This window comes from Aspergillus saccharolyticus, assembly GCF_003184585.1.
Source record: "Aspergillus saccharolyticus JOP 1030-1 unplaced genomic scaffold BP01scaffold_2, whole genome shotgun sequence".
NCBI classification, from domain to species: Eukaryota; Fungi; Ascomycota; class Eurotiomycetes; order Eurotiales; family Aspergillaceae; genus Aspergillus; species Aspergillus saccharolyticus.
In genome coordinates, this window is record NW_020290612.1 from 350,636 (window position 1) to 372,126 (window position 21,491).

Consider the following 21,491-nt stretch of genomic DNA (forward strand, 5'->3'; position numbering starts at 1 on the left):
TACATCCTTAAGCACAGGAAGAAACAAGGAAGAATAACAAAGAATAAGACATCATGCCACGCACGTGGTAATGTACAAACGCCAATGCCGGAGAAAGATGGAGCGAGGCTGAAAAGAGTTTAGAGATAACAACACAGCTTGAAGGTAACAAGTAGGACATGTCAGTGGCAACCGTGTCAAGAGTGTCAGAGTCGAGGGAGACATGAAGGTGAGGTTGAAATCTGGGAGGATACGGCGTCCTAATTGGTAGGGAGGGAGTCGGTAGAGGGCGTATTCATCATGAGAGTCGGGAGAAAACAGTATCAGGTCTGAGAAGTGACGAGGTAGCTCAAAGATGGCCGGCGAGAATAGCCTCAGTTGCTGTGAGGGAAGTTAGTCGCCATCTCTTTCACACCCAAAGGAACAATATTTCTTACCCGAGTTGATGTATGGACGCTTGGCATCCAATGCGACGCCGAATCGGCGCTCGAGCTCCTGTTTGATGCTCTTCTTCGTGACCGTCATCAGATCTGCCGTGCGCAGGATTTCCCGGATCTCGGCCAGGATTGCATCGTCGCTGGGCAGGTGAGACAGGTCTTCCATCTCCATGTCCATGTGCCGGCTCATAATCTCCGACTGCGCCAAGGACATGCGGGAGGAGTAGCGGGGCAGGCCGAATTGAGACATTGGCCGCGAGGGCGGGAATCCGTACTCGGACTGCATGGGATGGTAGGACTTGGTGGCGTAAGAAATGCCAGAGACCTCGGAGCGATCGTCTCGGGAAGTTTGCGCTTCCCAGAGTTCGGCCTGGTACTCATCCCATGTCTTCTTCGGGATAGAGGACGGATCGAACTTGCCTTCGTCGGAGATGACGACCTTTTGACCCTTCTCGCCGGTGATGACACGAGTGTTACCCCATGAGAAGTCGTCCATGTGCCAGAAAGAGTACAGGGGCAGCGCCAGAGAAGAGATTGGAAGACCCAATAGGTAGATGAGCATCCATCCAAGCATCTCCCACTTGCGACGGAAGATGAAGATGAGCGCCTGGAGACCGTAGATGGCAGCGAGAAGGACAAAAGTGGTCCAAGGAATGGTGGATGTGTCAGTGACAAGGTAGTAGATCATATACCCGATATAAGCTAGGGTGACTGGCTGAATCACGGTACTGAGCAGATCGACAAAGACGACGAAGCGCATACTGAAGCAGCAGAAGCCACAGAGTTGCTGAAGGGGTACCAGTTCCATCAGATTGTGAACGGTGGAGTTGATCCAACGACGACGTTGCGACAGGAACACCGCGAAGCTCTCCGGCGCAATGGTCCAGGCCTTCGCAGCGATGATGTACTTGGTCTTGAATTTGGGATGGAACTTCATCAGGAGCGTTGTCAGGTAACGATCTTCACCCAGATGAAGCAAGTTCTTCATGTGGAGTGTATCAACGCGGATCTCGGAGTAGGCCTCAATGATTTCCTTGCTGACGAAAAGCGGCTTGCCACTCTCAGCCGACCGGATGCGATACATTGTGAAACAACCTGGCAAACAAGTAACCGAACCGAACAGACTCTCGAAGGCCTTGATCATGTTGTGGGAAATGTAATATTCGTAGACCTGCATCATGGTGATGGCCGAATGTTTGGCGTTGGACAAGCCAGTTTCACCGCACAGACCAATGATTTGGGTATCAGCCAACAGCGTCGACACGAAGCGGGTTGCTGCATCCGGGGCCACCACAGTATCGGCATCGACCTGTAGAATGAACTCATAGAACGTCGGGTTGACACCGATGATGTTGCGAATCTGGTGATACATTTCCAACTCCATCGGGCTCATAGGCAGGTTGTAATGAACACGGTTGAGGAATCGCATCAACACCATTTGAGAGTCACGCTTTCCTCTGTTACCAGGGCGAGCGACCTCGGAAGGCTTTCCGACCTTGACAACCACAAGGAAGGGCACAATGTGGCCCTGAACCTCATAGAGACCCGAATAGATCTTACCCATGTTGTGCTGTTTCTGCCCTTCGCCCAAACTCTCGAAACTGAGTGGTTCGGGATCCACGGATTCCGGGACTCCGAGAATATCCAGGACGATCCTTGGGGTAGGACGGTCGTTACCCTGTCCAATGATCATACCATCGCAAATCACAACGAGAAGTTTCCGCTTATCATCATAGCGCATGCGAGCCATGGAATCAATGGCACGGCGCAAGGAATCTTCGTCTTCCGTGTAGGCGGGAACTTGACAGATGATGAACTTGTCAAGGTTCTCCGGCAGGTTCTTCCTGGTGAATTGTAAGGCAGCCAGGAATTTGAACACCACGATGGAGACGATGAAGATGGAAATGGCCAGAATGAAGTACCGCGCAAACTGACATTGAGCCGAATTACGGGTGTCGACATGTCCCACAAAGAAGAGATTGTCCAGGCACAGCTGCATGCGCTGACGCATGACGTCGGAAATCTGCAGGTTATCCCAGTACTTCGACAGATCCCGCCCCGGAAGGTCTTCGAACAGAGCGACGACCAGAGGGCTCATGAAATCGCGGTTGACGTTGTCCGGAACTGTTTTGCCCGCCGGGGCTTCCACTCTCCGACCTCCTGCAACGTACGTCGTCAGATCATAGACTTTGCCGTTGATATGGCCGATGTACTGGGAGTCATCACCCAGTGTCTTGATGTATTCTGGGGTATAACCAACCCATCCCTTGAAATAGTTTGCTCGGAGCATAATCATCTGTTCCTGGAACCAGTCTGGCCGGTAGTCGTTCGTGAAGTAGCGGAAATCATGATATCCCTTGTTGGTGTCCGTGGAGCTTACAGTAGTCGCCGAGCCCGATACGTTAGTTGCGGAATAGTCCAGAAGCACCGTAGGGTCAACCTTGCCATCTGTACCGGGGCACAAAGCAGACACCTGCACCGGGAATAGACCGGTGGCATCGGTTCCTGCATATGTCTTCAGAGATTTTTCGGGCACAATACTGGGATAGTGGGCTGGCATGAATTTGCCCAAGTTGAACACCACACCCCGGATCGCGACGAAAGAGCTGTGCCCATCCTTGCCGTTGTGTGAAGACAGTTCAGCGGACGAATACACATGCTGTGTGGGGCAAATCAAGGAAGGGAAGACGACAATGAAGAAAATGGCAACGAGACAGCAGAACCAGATGATCAGGTTGATCGCAAACTTTTCACGCCAGGCGATTCGCACATCCTTGCGCTTCATACGACCGAGAACCTTGATGGTGAAGTCGGGGATATACCACGTCAGCAGGTAGACCAACGCCATCCACCGCTTGCGACTACCGGATACCGGCACTTCTTCGATCTCTTCCATATTCTTCTCGTTGCCCTTTTCGAGCATCTGCTCACGGGTATCCAGATTCCGGAACATGTCTCCCGAGTTAAAGGCAGAAGCACCGGCCTCGGAACGCCCATCCAGGTCGCGGCTTCCAAAGTACCCGTGTTTTCCCTCCTCGCCGTATATGAAACCTCCCGGTGACTGATCCGCTGGACCAAGAAGTCGGACTTTGGAATCATGATAGTTGGCAGTCTGCGGGTGAAGTAGGCCATCCCCACCCTCATCGGAGCCTTCGCCCGCCGCGTAGACAGGGACAACGCGCTCGCCGACCTTCGCTAGGTCCGCCCAGCAGCGCTCGCTGAGAAACACACCTGTGCTGCCGACGCGAGCTTCATTCCCGGGCCATCGCTTCTCGTCGAGGACAACCTCGGCTTTCTCTCTATCGCTTCCCACCACAGCATTGCCAATCTCAGCCAGCCCCAGGAACTCAGCGAACGGAAGGAAGACGCTGAAATCTGCGTTTCTCAAACGCTGGCTGATCTCCGTGATGCCGAACGTTTGAACTTGCGCGCGGACACACTTGCTGTCGAACTGATTCGCAATTCGTCGATCGTTAGGCTTCAGGCAGAAAATGAAGTAAGGGTTCAGGTTGGGAGAGCTCAGGCATTTGTTGACAATGTCTAATGAGGACAGGAATTGCCCTGCAGCGCCCTGGATCCCGCTGGCAATCATCGCGCTCTTGCGTCGTCCAGAACTTCGCGAGGTACTATCAGCCTGACTCTCATTCTCATCTCGATCCTCAATAGGCGGAGGTGCATCAAACATAGCTCGGGCAGCCGGGCCATCCTTACGCCTGGCCATGCTGGGCATCCGCAGAGGCTTCGAGCTAACTTGCGCTTGCACAATGGCGGTCTTCTCCTGAGGATGGGTGACCGTGTGCAGAGCCTCCTGACCGAACAGGTCCCTCACAAATTCGCTGCTCGTGGATTTCATGAGGTTCATCAAGTCTCCGGAGATCATGTCCCCGTTCTCTTCCAAAAGACCATGAACCGGGTATTCGACCTCTCCTGCAAAGTGCTTCACTGTGAAGGAGGTGCGTGCAAGCTGCGAGACCATGCCCGTGGCGTGGCTGGTCGTTCCAACGGTGATGGCGGGGTTCTTGTTCTCAAAACGTCTCCTGATCGATTCGAGGAATTGAGAATCGGTCCGTCCGCGCCTAGTCTGGTCGTCGAGGATACTCAATAAGCCATTGCCGGGCTTCAACAGGCCCCGCACCGTGTCGATATTGTCGAAGTAGCTTGTGGCCGGCACGGAGACCTCTTCGCGCTCCAACTCGTCCGCCTTCCGGTCAAAGAAGGACTGCAGACAGAAGTTATACAGCGACTCCGTCGCCGCATTGCTGAGCAGCTGATCCAGCGTCGAGCCCGTCGCGCTGACCTGAGAGAAACCTGGGAAGTCGACGATCGAGACGGTGTTGGCTACACTATCCTCCGCAGCGCAAATCTTCTGGTTGACGGTTTCAATCACATACGCCACCAGGAGAGAGTAAAGGGTTCGAGCCAGGTCATCCGCATTCTGTCGTGCTCCCTTGGGATCCAACATAACCGTGACGCGCTCCCGACGGATGGTCTTGGTCTTGTACCCAAAACTGGTCTCGAGTTGGTCCACACCGAGGCCCAAGAATGCCGCAATGATCTGCAAAACATCCTTGTTCCGAACAACGGTCACCTTCTCGCCACCCTCGTGCGAGTAACCGCCCGATTCTTCCGCCCCGGTCGTCGTGGCCTGCCCACTCACGAAGTCCAGCTGTCCCAGATGAAGGATTGTCGCCAACATCTGACATAGTTCTGCAATCTCACTGCGCGGGAATTCCAGCTTCCTCAATGCAGTCTTGAAGTGCTGGAACCCGTCGGCGTCGTTGATGCCCACCTTGAGCTGGGTGGGATGACCCAGATACCTCCATCGTTTGTGGCCGATCGAGGCTGAGGACAATTTGCCAGCGGCGGTCGAGACGTGGATCGAGTTGTCAAACCCTAAATGAGCCTTCTCGGCCGCACTCGTTCCGGCCAGGAGATAATAGAGGACGTGAAAGCTCCGTTCACCAGTGGGAACAGAGGCAATGCGACTGCGCTCCAATCGATGGTCGATGATTTTACCACCGATCAAGGTAGGGTTCACCGAGGAAGAACCATCGTACTGGAGTTCCAGAAACAAGCCGGCTTTGGATGCAGTCGGGGTAGTCAGGGACTTGGTCGTCGTCAGAGTGTCGAACACGAAAGCCGCGTAGGACAGCTTCGAGGACAGAGGGGTGGAGGAGAACGAAAGAAAGGCGGATACGATGTGAGAACGAAGGGTGGTCTTTCCGGAGCCACTCTCGCCGCTAAGTTGAAGTAATCAGCTTTTGTTCGGATCGTGATGGCTACCAGGGAGCTTACAGGAAGACGATGGCCTGGTTTTCACCCCGGGCCCCGAGTCGAGTGAATGCCCGCCTCGCCAGGTCCTCTGCCTCTCCCATAGCACTGCCCTCTTTATCGCCATCGGGACCTTTGGCAGACGAAGTGTAAGTGTTGAGACTGATCAAGGCCTGCGATGACAAGCGAGCGGTTGGTAAGCCGACATGGAACCTATAGTGTCACCCCGTTAGCGACTTGCATGCCTCTGCAGAGAGCTCTTCACGGGCTGGGTTACCGGCTGGCCAGGTGTGCAGTCAGATGTGTGTCAGATTGCAGATGCGAAGGTAACGAGGGTAGTGAGGATTGTGCATGGGACGGAGTGTGTCCCCCCGTCGTATTTCCCACCATGATGTTCGTGGGGTTGCAGCCTCAAGACCCAGGTTGCGGGTCAAGGGCCAACAGCGGCTGGAGCAGATCTTAGTGGCGACCTCGAAGGGATCGTAGAGAGGAGCGCAATGGATTCAAGGTCGAATCCCGTGGGAGACTCTCTTGCTATGCTCGGCGAAGTAAAACGCGTGTTGTTCCAGGCCCAGGAATGCTGCAATTACCTCGTATGGACAGTACTTGAGAATCAGACGGAGTGAGATAAGTACAATTGCTGCATTGGTCGTCGCAGGATCGAAACGAATCAAATGAGGCCTTGAACTGATTATAAGGTCAAAAGTAGCGACGGAAGCAACCCGCAGACTTTGGGAGTTGGTGGAGGGGGGAATTTGGTTTGAAGCGATCGTGTATGGCGGACGCCAGGTAAGATGAAGCGAGAGTCGTAGGAGGCGATGGGGAGGAGATTAAAATTAGGGATTATCGAAAGCCAAAAAGAAAAGAAGAAATAAGAGACACACAACAGGACGCACAACAGACACAACTGCGAGATTGGATTGAAAAGCGAAGGAGGAAGAAAAAGAAGAGCAGAGCAGCAGAGCAGCAGAGCAAAGCAAGCAACACAAGTTTCACGCCTCCTCGCAACGGACGGTATCTTTTTCTGGGGAGAAACAGACAAGACAAGACAAACGCATCGGACAATCTTGAGTAGGTCCGGTAAGTAAGTATATCACCGTATGGGGTAAGTTCGTATGAAGTGGAGAGGGAAAAGACGAGAAGGAAGAAAGACCGAGAAAAAGAGGGGACCACACTTTGAAAATTACTAGTATTCAGTATTTTTGGGGGGGAAGGGAATTGCTTCTATTGTGGTCAACCCCGGGCAACCTGCTCTTACAATAGCAGTCTGGAAACCCACTAACTAGTCATTTCAATTTACTGGAGTTATCAGTGAATATTGAAAGCCATGAATACAACATAAATATATAAATATTCATCTATCCCCATGCTGCGAGGGGAGAGAGAATTATTTTTGGAGGCTGCATCCTGCACCTGACAGCCGGAGGGCCCGCGGATCCGAACCCACAGAAAACCGGTTGGATAAAGGCGTCCCTGGATAGTCCGTAGAATGGTCTGGCTAAAGGTACGGAGTACGGAGTACTGTGTAAGCTGACCTCTGAGAGGGAGGCTTGGAGCGAGGGTCGGGGGGGCCGGGCCCTGAGGTTACCAAAAAACCTTTGCCTGTAACTTTACTACTAACTATAGTGTATGTGTATGTGTATTGTGTAAATCATAAACAAGAGAGACCCATAATTACCACTAGGATTGGTCTTTTGTTTTCTGCCGCGGGTCTCAGATAGAATACCTCTTCTTCGCTGTTCTTTACTGTCCACCAGGGCCCCCCCCCCCTCCTCGAGTCGAAATTAGAATCACCAGCTGAGAATGTGAGACGAGGACCACTCGCCCAATGCTGGCGCAACAGAAACAATCCCATGTCAATCATTCAGCGCCACCCGCGCAGGATCGAAAAGGGGGGGGAGAGTGGAGGGGGGGGCTTCAACTTCCCTGGCAGGTGCAGTCAGGGCGGCCTCGACGACGCGCGGATTGTTCCATGCATCGTATACGATGTGGACGATGTGGACGATGTGAACGGTGTGGACAATGTGGACGGTGTGGACGGTGTGGACGGTATGGACGGTGAACGGGTGGACTCAATAAAACCCATGCAACATGCACAAGGACAGACGTGCAGTCATGACGATGAATAGGGACAGTCAAAGAGCGCTACAGGATCTGATACTTTGGAGATCCTTCAGAGAAGAGAGACATTGAATCATAAGTAGTCAGAATGCGATCCAGTCGGACGGTGATGCCAAGTTTGCAAGCACCACCATGGGATCATCCGGGAGACCCTGAGTGGTTTTAGCCGTCAGTACGGAATATCAACCCAAAAGGAAGAATTCGGGTGGAGTGGAGCGATCATTCGATCTCATTCCTCCATTGAGCCAAGTGTGAAACTAGGAAGGGAAGGGAAGGGGGGGGGGCCGGTTTTCTTACTGAAATCTTTGCCTCTCTCTTTGCCCGGACCCATGAAGCCCATGGAAGTTGGGGGAGGACGAGAGAAAATCCTCTCCCCCGCCCCTTTCGTTTGTTTTTCTCCTTCCTCTTCTTCCTCCTCCTGTTTCTCCAAACGAAGACAAAAGGGTTCATTAGTCATCCGTGCACCCTTGTTTGGCCCTCTTTTCTCCTCTATTCTCCTCTTCCTCTCTCTCTCTCTCTCTCTCTCTCTCTCTCTCCCACTCACGCTAATTGCTGCAGTCGCAATTTATTGATATTGATGGGAGGGAGGCAAATCATGCGAGGTGGTCAGAGAGCAACACTCGGACTCGCTGGGAGGCAATTGTTATTATTACCTTAGTCTCTGTAAACTAACTATCGAACCGAGTCAGGCTTGACTTTCTTACACGTATCACGATGGTTGGGACAGTAGTCAGACTGAGATCCCCACCGTAGCACATTATTACTAGGGCAGGTAAGGTAGGTAGTTATCCCGCCATACTGACAAAAATAAATCCACGGCCGTAGCCAATCCGGAATGAAAGGATGCAAGACTGTCTTTGAACAGCATATGACAGCTACCCCTCCATGCTGGAAGAAGTGCCAGGAATAGCAGAGCGGCGAGACTGTGAGGGTGGCAAAGCAGAAACAGCCATTCGCTATTGGCCTCTTTGCCTGAGACACATTGGTGCTGAAGAGTCTTTTGGTTTTTTCTTGTTTTTTCTTCAGTGCTAGTGGGAGTGAGACAACACAGGTTTTGTTGCCAAATATAGGGATCCTCTTCCAGGGTCTCCAGCCATGGATCATTCCTACTCCGCCTCACCGATTGGCTGCAGCCAAAGTACGTTAAGCCAGCCACATAACATTGGTCAGGCGCTCGCTTTGACGAGGGAGAAGTCAACTAAGAGTCAACTCAGAGTCACCCAAGAGTCAACCAAGAGTCAACCAAAAGAAAGATAAAGACACATAAAATTACTTACCGGTGAAAAAGAAAAATGGAGACCCGAGGGAATTAGGGGGGACTAAAGGAGGTTCACTAGTTGACCATTTCACCCTCCGAGTAAAGTCTTCTGGCCCAAATACGGAGACTACAATGAACTACCCATGGAAATAGTTGTGCTGCTTAAGATCTGTCTGCTGCACTTGTCCCCTTAGAGTTAGCTAGTTTGGGGGGGGGCTCGTAACTGATACCAGGTAGTCTCCCCTTCGTTGTGATTGCAAATTACTCTCCGATACCACCGCTGGAACTCGAACTGTGGCCGCAGGTTGGCGGGTATTTAGCTAGTAGTTGATCTAGTATTCACCGCGTGGACGGTCTCACACCGTACATCCCCAATACCATTTACTTACAGGAGCTACTAGGGGTCGGCGGTAAGCGGTAACAACCACCCCCCAGCCAAACCCAGTAATTTTCAACCCTCCCCCGTGCCGACCCATACCTGACTATCCCGATCGAGTCAAGGGCCCACTGAGTAAAGGTAAAGTAAGTATTCCCACCCGTCGGTACAAACAACATTCGATCACGGACGGCTTCCTCTTCTTCGCCTTTGCTCTTCTGCGCTGTTGCTTGCATCTGTCTCTGTCTTCATCTTTGGCTTGGGTTCCCTCGGTTGCTGCTTGTGTTCTGCATTCGTTCTATTCTGTTTGGCAGTTCTTCCCCCCCATCTTCTGTCGCTATCTCCTCTAGTCCTTCGCTTTCTCGAACCCTGCCTGATCAAGCACCTTAATCTTAATTGATCGATTCCTCAAACATTCGCTACTGGATTCCCGTCCCTGACACTCGCTCAGAAGACATTCACCTGATCCAGACTGACCATTCCAGAGACCATCTTGGGCGCAATCTGCAGCATTAGCACAATTAAACACGGTTGAAATTTTCATTTAGCGTGCTTCATTCACAGATGCTCATGGCTTGATTGCCCGCCAAACGACGAGTCAGCCAACAAGACTCATGCTATAGTCAGCCACTCCGTCTACAGATTTATTTGACGCTGGATCTGGCTACTCGGGGCGAATCTCCTTCTCTCACCACGATCCTGACTTGGCTGTTGTTTGCTGTGGTACATAGGAACAGCAATCATGTCCACTCGCTTTTCCGTCTACTCGAGCCATTCGGCGGGTATGTCGACGGCGCGGCCAGGCGCTCACTCCCCGAGCCCGGTGACGACCAACACCCTGCTGAATGCGCTACATGCCTACTATAACTCGGCCCAGCCTTATCAACTCGATGCGGCAACAAGCTTGGTGGTGAACACCTGGGTCACCGCCACGCGGGCCACCTCGAACGGCCCGGATGGAGGCACAATCGACCGGGAGCTCGCCCTTCGCGCGTGGGAGCATGCGCGACGACGAGCGGAGGATGGCTGTATCGTGCTATGGTATGCCAGAACCTGCCACGAAGAACGTTGCCATTATTGTGCTAACCTGCTACAGCTCCGCACATCAGTCGACTCCGTCCATTCTGGAGCCATTCTTGGCAGCCCTGCCGCTTTCGACCCCAAGCATCACCTTCACCGCGCTCACAGCTCTTCGACCCTTCGTCTCCGCTGTCACATCATTTAATCCCTCCTATTCGCTCTACTCCGCTCTTGCGGCCCGCTACTCCTTCAACCTGAAAGGGGATATTGTAGGACTGACGTTGTCGCTGTCGACCTCCGGGATCAATGTACGCAAGGGCCTGCTGGAGATTGCTCCGGAGCCCGGTTTTCGTGCATTTGACGTCTTCTACTACCTCCTAGCCTCCGTATCGACTCCCGCCGAGCGCGAGTTCCTGAATCTGAAGGATGTATCGGAGTACTCTCTGCTGAAAAAGTCCGGAACCTATACGCCCCCATCTTACCTCCCAACAGCGGACGATGCGGCCGCCGCGGAAGACTTCCGGGCCGCGCTCAAGGCCATCGGCATCAAGGGAGCTTCCTTGCGTGGCTTGCTGGCCACCCTGGCGGGGTTGCTGAGGTTGGGCGACGCAGCAGGATTGCTAGTCGATCAGGAGGACTTGGAGGAAGCATGTGAGGAAGTTGGCGGTCTGCTAGGAATCGACCCCGAAGTGCTGGCTCACAAGTGCTCGACCGATGAGCGGGAGGTGCTCATGGCCGGGATCTACGAGGCCCTCGTTGACTGGGTGATCAGCAAAGCGAACGACGCCATCTCAAGCGAGCTTCAAGCGATGCTGGAAAGTAGCCCCAGCGTGAGTGGTGGCTCGGGCCCTGGAGGCCAGTGGACCGACGACGACACCGTTGCCATCACCGTGGTGGATGTCCCTCGCCCTGCCCTCGGAAAAGCATTGGCAATGCGAGAAGTCTTCGACGATAGCATTGGGATCAATGCGGAAATGAAGGAAGATGGCGTCAACGTCCCTCCCATTGGCCATGCACTTTCGAACGAGGTCCACACGGCAGTCGCACAGGTCGAGCCCGATCTTGGCATCACCACCGGGAATGCCTGGCGCGAACGGGAACACGAGGTCGCGCGGCGACAGGAAGTACTCGAGAAGGTTGGTTTTGAAGTGGACGCGGACTCCTTCCTCCGACGCCTTCTGCTTCCTGTCGAAACCGAAGGCATCACGCTGGGCCAAAAGGGCCGCTTCGACCTGATGACCACCCTGGGCAGCAGCCGGGTGTGGCATCACATCTCCTTGCATCCTACGGACGAGCTTCCCGCGAGTCTCAACCCTACCCTCCCAGCGGTCGGCTGGTCGGCGGCGGCGATTTCGCGTCAGTTGCGCGAATGGCGACTTGCTGAGTGGGCGAATAGGCGTCTGAAGCAGCTCGACTTCACCGCGGACTTTGACGTGGATGAGTTTGTGAGCCGCTATCACCGGCTGGGCTGCGCGGACGGCAGAGATGGGGTGGAGAGCTGGTTGGTGGAAAGAGGTTGGACCAATGGCGACTCATTCGTCGGTCACCAGCGGATCTGGATGCGCGAGAACGCTTGGTGGGAGGCTGAAACGATGCTCGATCTCAAACCTGACGAGTCGCCGCCAGTCAACCCCTTTATCTACGACAGCACCATGCTCGACCCGCATTACGCTGGAACCCCCGTGGCAGAGTCGACCAGTCTCCTGGGCAGCCGCGACAACCTGCTGCAGAGACAAAGCACACTCGTGCCCAGTGTGCATGGCGGCATCGCCAAGTCCACTGCCCCTAGCGTTCCCCATACTCTCCACATGAGTGGCGGCGACTACGGCCTAGGCAACAAAGGTGACACGAGAAAATGGGACGAGGATTATGCCCGCTACGAAGGGGAGCTTGATCCGGAATTCGGAGATGGCAAGCACCTCGAGAAGAAGCAGATCACCAAGGTGCGACGAGCTTGGGTTGCCTTCGTGTGGGCGTTGACCTTCTGGATTCCCTCCCCTGCCCTCCGCTGGTTGGGTCGCATGAAGCGTCCCGATGTCCGCATGGCCTGGCGAGAGAAGTTCGTGCTGGTCTTCCTCATTCTGCTCTTCAACGGCATTGTCTGTTTCTATATCATCGCTTTCGGCGATCTCTTGTGCCCCAACAAGGATAAGGTGTGGAACGAGCAAGAGCTCAGCTGGCACGTAGGCAGCGACGACTTCTACGTCAGTGTCCATGGCAACGTCTATGATATCAGCAAGTTCTGGAAGACCCAGCACAGTGATAACGGGATTGACACGACCACGACCAACATGAAGCCGTTCGCCGGAGAGATTCTGGATCCTTACTTCCCTCCCCCACTGACTCGATTCTGCAGTCACTACGTGACCAGTCAAACCATCCAGATGGAATACAACGACACGAGCGCGCTCGAGTACTCGGATGCGGAACACAACTGCGGGTCATACGAAACCCCGAGCACGACCACCAAGCTGCACAACATCACGTGGTACGAAGACATCTTCCTGCCCAAGATGAAGGGTTACTATAAGGGACCCCTGGTGTGGACGAGAGAGAAGGTCAAGAAAGAAGCTGAATCCAGTTCACGATACTGGGTCATTGTCCATGAGAAGATCTATGACCTCACGGATTATTTCTATACGGCGGATTTGTTCGATGACACCGACGGCTATGACTATCTGCCTGATACTGTGACCACACTCTTTAAGGATTATGCTGGTGAAGATGTCACGTCCAAGTGGGGAAACTCCACCGAGTTCCAGAATGTCCAGACCTGTATGGACTACGTCTTCTACAAGGGCAAAGTCGATTTCCGCACCAGCCCGAGATGTACGGTCAACAACTGGATCTTGCTGGCGTTTACAGTCATGATCTGTGCCGTGATTATTGTCAAGTTCCTTGCCGCCCTGCAGTTCGGGACCAAGCGGCGACCGGCTCCACAAGACAAGTTTGTTATCTGCCTGGTCCCTGCCTATACCGAAGGTGAAGATGCGTTGCGGCAAGGGCTGGATTCCCTTACTGCTCTGGAATACGATAACAAACGCAAGCTGATCTTCGTGATTTGTGACGGTATGATTGTCGGTGGTGGCAATGACCGACCGACGCCCAAGATTGTTCTGGATATTCTGGGAGTGGATCCCAAGATCGACCCGCCTGCTTTGCCTTGCAAGTCGATTGGACAGGGCAGCGAACAGCTGAACTACGGCAAGGTGTACTCGGGGTTGTACGAATATGAGGGCAATGTGGTTCCGTACATTGTGGTGGTGAAGGTGGGCAAGGAGTCGGAACAGAGCAAGCCCAAGCCTGGAAACCGTGGCAAGCGTGACTCGCAGATCCTTTTGATGCAGTTCCTGAACCGCGTGCACCACCGATCCCCTATGTCGCCGCTCGAGCTGGAGATCTTCCATCAAATCAACAACGTGATTGGCGTGGACCCGGAGCTCTATGAATACTGTCTGATGGTGGATGCCGATACTAGTGTCCGGGAAGATTCGTTGAATCGGCTGGTGGCGGCCTGTGCCAACGATGCGCGGATTGCCGGTATCTGTGGCGAGACCAGTCTGCAGAACGAGGAGCGGAGTTGGTGGACGATGATCCAGGTCTACGAGTACTACATTTCACACCACTTGGCCAAGGCGTTTGAGTCGCTGTTCGGCACGGTGACGTGTCTTCCGGGCTGGTAGGTGATTTGGGTTCCGACGTGAAGGAAAATGTACACTGACCCGTCTTAGTTTCTGCATGTATCGCTTGCGCACCGCCGACAAGGGTCGCCCACTGATCATTGCCGATCAGGTCATTGCCGAATATGCCGATCCCGAGGTGGACACCTTGCACAAGAAGAACCTTCTGTCTCTGGGAGAGGATCGTTTTTTGACGACTTTGATGACGAAGCACTTTCCTCACATGTCCTACAAGTTCATCCCGGATGCCTATGCTAGTACCGCGGCGCCCGAGACATGGTCCGTTCTTCTTTCGCAGCGACGTCGATGGATCAACTCCACCATTCACAATCTGGTTGAGGTGGCGGCTTTGAAGGACATGTGCGGCTTCTGTTTGTTCAGTATGCGGTTTGTGGTCTTGGTGGATCTGGTTGGCACCCTGATTCTTCCGGCCACGTGTGTCTACCTGGGATACCTCTTGTATCTGGTCGGCAGTGGCACGGGTCAATTCCCGATCATCTCGATCATCATCCTGGCCGGTGTGTACGGTCTGCAGGCGATTATCTTCCTGCTCAAGCGGCAGTGGCAGCACATCGGATGGATGATTATCTACCTCTGTGCCTATCCGATCTACAACTTTGTTCTGCCGCTGTACTCGTTCTGGAAGCAGGATGATTTCAGTTGGGGTAACACGCGTATCGTCATTGGCGAGAAGGGCGACAAGAAGGTGGTTGCGGTGGCGGACGAGAAGTTCGACCCGCGCAGTATCCCGCTGCAGCGCTGGGATGACTATTGCCTGGCCAACAACCTGCCGGGCCGCCGCGGCGACTTGGGCCTGAGTCAGGAGAAGCTGTACTCTGGGCGCTTCGGGGACGAGATGGCGATGGAGATGGACGACATGCATTCGCAGTACTCGTCGATCAAGCCGGCGTCGACGATCCTGACGGGCTTTCCGCCGCACGGGCGCCACAGCAGCCCGTACATGCCGCCGCAGTCGCCTGCGCCCTTCCTCCATACGCCGGGCAACCGTCAGTCGCATCTGTCGAGCTTTACGAGATACACGGACCACCCGCACCAGAGCAGCCACAACGTGTCGCGGCAGATGTCGATGGGCAACATGAGCCAGTTCCAGGAGAGTGGGCTGACCCACCGGCACAGCGTGGGGCTGATGCAGAGCACGGACAATCTGCTGGGGGGGCGGCCGAACTCGCGCAGTCCGGTTGGGTATCCGTCTCGGCCGGTGAGTGCGTTCGACTTCCGCGGGGGGAGCGGGCCGGATGAGGCGTCGATCACGGAGGCCATCCGGAGTTGTTTGGCGGAGGTGGATCTGGACACGGTGACGAAGAAGCAGGGTGAGTTTTTTAAATCTGGTGAATGGAGAGGTGAACAGCTGCTGACGGTTGACTTTTTAGTGCGCGCGTTGGTCGAGCAACGACTGCAGACGACGTTACTGGGCGACAAACGAAGTTTCTTGGACAAGCAGATTGATCACGAATTGGCCAATATGTAGTGTCTTATTATTGTACTAATCTTTTATACATATGTAGTGTGTGGGCATTCCGGTGGTCTTGTTTGGGTTTATTTAGCGAGATTTATTTCAATCATTTCCTCGGGTTGAGCTGCAGAAGTTGCTTTGTAGTACTACAGTATTAGAAGCAGACTGCCGGGGTAGCTCTGTGCGTCTGCATTTTCTGACTGGTGGTAGTCGGTAGTATACTGCGAGAGAATAGACTGGTTGCAAGATAGATCTTCATGCAGCACAACTACTACTTGGTGGCTTGACAGGGATCGTCCGACTGCCACATAAAATACCCCGCCATCACAATTAACCATCGCTTCACAACTACGTTACAATCTCACACTTGGCACCAACCCCAACCCAACTACTAAACTAGAATTTCAACTCAACCCAGCAGCAGCATTTGAAACTATGTCCCTCCCCGAACCCCTTGACCAAGATCATCCACCCTTACCCTCCTCCTACACCACCACCATCACCACCACCACCACCACCCCTCCTCATCCTCCCTCTCAATCTACTCATCCTCCGCAAGAACCCCCCGCCTCCCCCGCCACCAAACCCTCCCTCGAAGCCCAAACCGCATTCACCGCCACCCTCCGCAGCGTCGGCCAAAACTACGAAACCCAGTTGCGCGAGCGCGCCCGCACCCTCCACGACAACGCCGCGGTGCTCGACCAGCAACAGACGAATCTGCAGCAGGCGACGGCGGCGCTGGCGAAACAGAACGTGCAGCTGGGCCGGGTGGCGGATTCGGCGCGCTCGGCGCTCAAGGAGATCGGGGATGTGCAGAATTGGGCGGAGGTGATTGAGCAGGAGATTTTGGTGTTGGAGGAGACGTTGCGGTTGGTTGAGATGGGGGATGGGGAGGATCACGTTGATCATAGTAAGGTGGATGGGGAAGAACATGGGACTGGGGATGGGAATGGAAAGGTAGTTAGGGAGGAGGTTGCTAGGGACTCCTCGGATGGTAATGAGATTCGTGAGGATGAAGTGCCGGTCAGACGTGGAGGGTGGTTTCGATGGTGGTGAGATTAACTTATGTTGTTAATATTCCTCAACTTGATGTTTACTCCGTATTGATTCTATGGTTCTATATATATGGTTGCATAGAACTTGGACGCGCCCGCCCCGCTTCTTACTACACCACCACTAGTAAGTAGTTATCTTGTATCATCAAGTTCAACTTATCAATTGCTATTGCTACACGGGCAGTATTATCCCCAACATACGTAGTCAATTAAACCACTGCTCACTCCAACCTCCCCAAGGACACACTAAGATCTATCTAGTAGTGCCTCCGAGGAATCCTTCCCTCGGAAGTATCGCCTTAACTCCAAACTCCGCTCACCATACCAAGTATATAGTCATATACTCGACCTCCCCAACACCATCCACCCCTCTTTAATCCTCATCATGCCAACCTACCTCATCACCGGCGCCTCAACCGGCCTAGGCGCCGCCCTCGCCCACGCCGCCCTGGCAGCCGGCCACACCGTCCTCGCCACAGCCCGCAACCCAGCCCGCGCTGCAGAAGCCCAGCCAACCCTCACCTCCTCCCCATCCCTCACCTGGCTTCCCCTCGACGTCTCCACCGCCGACGCAACCGCCACCCTCGCCGCCGCGCTCGCCGCCCACCCGCCCGTCGACGTCGTCATCAACAACGCCGGCTACGCCCTCCTGGGCAGCATCGAGGACATGAGCCTCGAGGAGGTGCACGCGCAGTTCGCGACCAATGTGTACGGGGTGATCAGCGTGCTAAAGGCTGTACTGCCCCCCATGCGGGCGAGGCGGACGGGGACGGTGGTGAATATCTCGAGTAGTGCCGGGGTAGACGGGTTGGCGGCTTGTGGGGTTTATGCGGGGACGAAATTCGCGTTAGAGGGTGAGTGGTTTTCCTGCCTTGGAGGAGATTGCGTTAGGTGCTTTGATTCGATTGCTTTGGTTGAGGTTTGGGTTTATTGTTGAACGCAATCTGATGTGACAAACTGGGTGGGATAGGAATGTCGGAAGCTCTATCGCGTGAACTCGCCCCGTTCAACATCCGCGTCCTGCTCGTTGAGCCCGGCACTCTCCGCACGAGCTTCTGGTCAGCCTATACCGAGCCGGCGGCGGGGATGGATCCCGGCTACAAAGACACGCCTCTGGAGACGCTCCTGACGAAGTTCAAGGCGAATCGGGAGAGCGGCGCCGCAGGGTCGGACCCCGACAAGGCGGCGCAGCGGATTGTCGAGCTCGTGGATGGCACGGGATTCGGGCAGGGGAAGCAGGGGTGGCTCCGGGTGCCCCTGGGGGAGGATTGTTTCCATCGGTTCCAGGCGAAAATAGATCTCCTCCAGAAGAACCTGGAGGAGATGAGGGAGGTGGCGCTTTCGGTGGGGGTGGAGAAGTGAAGTTCGTGAGTCCAATTTTGGTTTTAACTTAGCATAGCAAAAAGGTTGGGTTGTAGACCAGTCTCTATCCAAGTGTCAATGCCAAATGCCAGGACCAAGTGTCAATCATTCATCCATCTCCTCGAAAAACCCCCTCCACATATCCAACTGGTTGCGCTCCTCCTCGTCATCCCACTCATCCCACTCATCCCACTCCCCCAGACTCATCAGATGCCGCATCGTCGGCCGTCCGTGCGGACAGTTCCACGGCTTGTCGATGGTCCCCATATTGCGCACCACCCTCTCCATCTGCCGCGTCGTCAGGTTCTTCCCGATCATGATGCTCGACCGACACGCCCGCATGGCGAACATCGTGCGCACCTTGGTCGGCCGCGGAACGTCTTCCCCCCCGGCGTGACTCGGCATCTCCGAGAGCAGCACGATCAGCTCCTCCAAATCGCGCTCCCCAAAGACCACCTCTCTGCTCAGCGGCAACGAGACCAGCCTGCAGCGGCGGCCGATCGGCTCGTCCCCGCTGTCGTCCACCTCCACCACGAACCCGTTTTTCTCCAGCGCGGCCTGGTTCTCGATCACAATCTCCTCCTCGACGGCCGTCAGATCCAGCTGCTTGGGCCGCACCAGCCGCTGGTTCTGCACGACAGTGTCGGCCTGCAGGCGCTCAAAGTTGTACTTCTCGTCCGAGGCGTGCTGGTCGATGATGAACAGTTCGTCTTTGGTCGTGCGGGAACCGGGATCGTGATGCGTGCGCGTCGCCAGGATGAAGCCCAGGTTGAACTGTCCGATGATCCGCATCTGCGCAAAGTCGTCCTTGCTGACCGTTAATGACAGGCGTTCTTCTGCGGTCGGGGAGGATGTTGTCTTCTCGGGCCGGTGTTCAACCGACTTCATGCCCACGCGCCGGCAGGTCTCGATCTGTCTGAACCGAGCCTGGAGCTGGGCTACGGAGCCGTCGACATGGGTCACGAGGTTGACGGTGGAGTCGCGGTGCGCGGCGCCCTTGTTCATCTTGTTGGCACGCTGCTCGCTGTTGTGCGGGAGAGCCGCCTTTTCTTCGGCTTGTCGTATCAATCGCTGCACCTCGGCCTCCTCGTGTTGCTTCTTTTCCGCCTCCGTCATGTCTTCTGCGGCTGGTGTGGCGGGCTCCGCTGCCTCGTCCGCCTCAGGTCCAGTTTCATAGTCAGAGTCGCCAGGGTGAGAAGCAGGCTCTTCCATTTTCTCGGCATCCCCCTCGTCCACTCGCGGAGCTTCCATCGCGTCCTGCTCAGCCTCAGAATCATCCTCGATCTCTGCATTCTCAGAATCATCCTCGATCTCTGCATTCTCAGAGTCATCCTCGATCTCTTCACTCACCCCCTCCGCCTCACTCTCATCCGCCAACTGAGACCCCGGAGCAGCAAAGTCCCGCATATGCTTCCCGAAAATGCTCGGCCGGGACGGCGTGTGAATCCGTCTCTTTCGGGTCCCGCTCGACCCAGTGGCCTCGCTGAATCGCTTCTTCGCCCCGCTCCCTATCACGGACGTGACCGTGCGGTTGTTGATCGTGATCGTCGCAATCTCCGCCGGCATGCGTCTGGGCCGCATCCGGTCGAACGCGTTCTGCACCACGCTCGGTGTTTCTGGAGATGCCATGGCGTCCTGGGTGGAAGGGATCGGGGCGTCAGCCTGGATGTCTTGCGTAGATGGTTCATCTGCGGCGGCCCGCTCGCGAGTCTCGGGCGGACTGTCTTGAGGTACGAAGAGTTCGTTGTCTTCTGAGGGCAAGGGAGACTGCGTCTGCGGTGCAGTGTCTTGCGTGGAGCCATCAACCGACTCTTCGACGCGAGTCTCTGCAGCCCCCAGTCCACTTAAGAAGCTTTTCATGCGGTCTTGAGCGGTGGCAGTCGTCTCCGTAGCGTGCACCTGGCCGTCTTTCTCCTGTTCACCATCCCCCTGACCATCCCGACTATCCCGCGTATCCCCCCTCTGCAACCGCAGCTGCCGTCCCCCTGCCACCCCCATTGGCACCCTCTGCTCCGCCGCCTCAAACAACTCGCCCAACGCCTCCTTCAACCTCTCAATCAGCATCCCCGCCTCATGCAGCAGCACCGTCCTCTTGTCCGGCGACACATTCACATCATACGCCCCCGTATCCATCTCCAAGTCCGCAAACACAAAGGGCGACTGCGCGACATTGTAGGCGCGATACACCTCATTGAACGCCTTGGCGATCTGCGGCAGCGCGCACGGCCGCGCATTCACAAAGAACATCTGCCGATCCGGCGTTTGTCGTCCCTCGCCGACCACCGGCCTCGACACATGTCCGCGCACTTTGATCTCCATTTTGGTTGTGTCGGTCCCGAGCTCCAGCGCCAGGTCCAGCGGGATCAACGCTCCCAGCGTCTTTGCCCCGTAAACATTCGCGATGTTCTCTCGGGTGGTTGCGTTGCCGCGCGTGCTGAAGACGACCACGTTGCGCCCTCCGCTGCCAGCAGAGGAGGCGGAGGAGGCGGGGTGGTTGGTGATGATATTGCGCACGCAGAACCGCACGCGCGTACTGATGCACGCGTACGCATGCAGCAGACCCACCACCTTCCCGTACTCCCGTTTGATGTTCTTCTCCAGTTCGCGGCGGCGCACCGGTAAGCCCCGGAAGATGTGTGCCACCGACGCAGTCGTCCCCTTTGTGCCGGCCACCATCTGCGTGCGGCGCAGGCGGCCGCTCGGTTCGAACTCCAGGCGGGTGGCTCTCGGGGCTTGGTGCGCTTGCGCCGTGACGACGTGGAAGCTGGAGAGCGCGCACAGGGAGGAGAGCGCCTCGCCGCGGAAGCCGAAGGTGTGGAGGGTGGTGAGATCGGTGAAGGTGGTGAGTTTGGAGGTGTGGTGTTTTAATGCTGTCCCCCAACAAGCACACATATCGATTAGTAAACATGTAATGTTCATGATTGAGGGTTTGTATCCTGGTGGGTTCGAGCTGGGCTGGGCTGGGCTGGGCTGGGGGACATACCCAAACTCTCATAGTTCTCCGGCGCAATCCCGCTACCGTTGTCCTGCACCTCGATTAGATCGAGTCCATTGTTTTTGAAACGGACTTCTGTATCCACCCAGAAAATAAATCAGTTATTGGCCTTAGGATTGGCTTGGTTTGATAACTGCCAGACAAGAGATAAACGTACCGATCGAGGTGGCGCCCGCATCGAGACTGTTTTCAACCAGCTCCTTGGCGACGGAGCAGAGGTCGGTGATCACCTGGCCGGATTGGATTTGGTGGACCTAATCGTTGTCACGGAATTAGTGATGGCTGAGATACCCCCCAAAAGAAAGGACGTACTGAGCGGGCCTCGATGGCCTTGATGGTCGCCATCTTCATGCCATGGTTGTTTTGGAGCCGAACACAGGCGGAGTGTCAACGCGGGAGATGCGCGTCGGCCACTTTACGCGAGGTGGGCCGCCGATAACTAATCAGCGGGCCTCCCCGCTGC

The 21,491-nt window shown here is 55.2% G+C and overlaps 5 protein-coding genes across 5 annotated transcripts; 3 read left to right on the forward strand and 2 right to left on the reverse strand.

Moving 5' to 3' along the window:
• Positions 1–372: 372 nt before the first annotated feature.
• Positions 373–6,077, reverse strand: chsE (chitin synthase class Va; the record flags this gene model as incomplete). The annotated part of the gene is made up of 3 exons (XM_025571516.1): positions 373–5,656; positions 5,712–5,900; positions 5,965–6,077. 3 exons carry the CDS (start codon positions 6,075–6,077, stop codon positions 373–375), a joined length of 5,586 nt encoding a protein of 1,861 aa, XP_025435212.1.
• A 4,107-nt stretch (positions 6,078–10,184) lies between these two features.
• Positions 10,185–15,631, forward strand: csmB (putative chitin synthase; the record flags this gene model as incomplete). The annotated part of the gene is made up of 4 exons (XM_025577090.1): positions 10,185–10,483; positions 10,539–14,141; positions 14,194–15,473; positions 15,534–15,631. 4 exons carry the CDS (start codon positions 10,185–10,187, stop codon positions 15,629–15,631), a joined length of 5,280 nt encoding a protein of 1,759 aa, XP_025435213.1.
• Positions 15,632–15,964: 333 nt separating this feature from the next.
• On the forward strand, positions 15,965–16,795 carry BP01DRAFT_74212 (uncharacterized protein). The gene has a single exon (XM_025580064.1). The coding sequence runs from the start codon at positions 16,052–16,054 to the stop codon at positions 16,670–16,672; it is 621 nt and encodes a 206-aa protein (XP_025435214.1). The 5' UTR covers positions 15,965–16,051; the 3' UTR covers positions 16,673–16,795.
• An 83-nt stretch (positions 16,796–16,878) lies between these two features.
• BP01DRAFT_310684 (putative short chain oxidoreductase/dehydrogenase) lies at positions 16,879–18,015 on the forward strand (the record flags this gene model as incomplete). Its single annotated transcript, XM_025572429.1, has 2 exons — positions 16,879–17,525; positions 17,642–18,015. Coding segments are annotated over exons 1-2 (843 nt in total), but the record flags the coding sequence as incomplete, so codon positions are not given.
• A 123-nt stretch (positions 18,016–18,138) lies between these two features.
• Positions 18,139–21,373, reverse strand: BP01DRAFT_378798 (ATP-binding mismatch repair protein PMS1; the record flags this gene model as incomplete). The annotated part of the gene is made up of 4 exons (XM_025577091.1): positions 18,139–20,903; positions 21,017–21,103; positions 21,186–21,282; positions 21,341–21,373. 4 exons carry the CDS (start codon positions 21,371–21,373, stop codon positions 18,139–18,141), a joined length of 2,982 nt encoding a protein of 993 aa, XP_025435216.1.
• Positions 21,374–21,491: the final 118 nt, after the last annotated feature.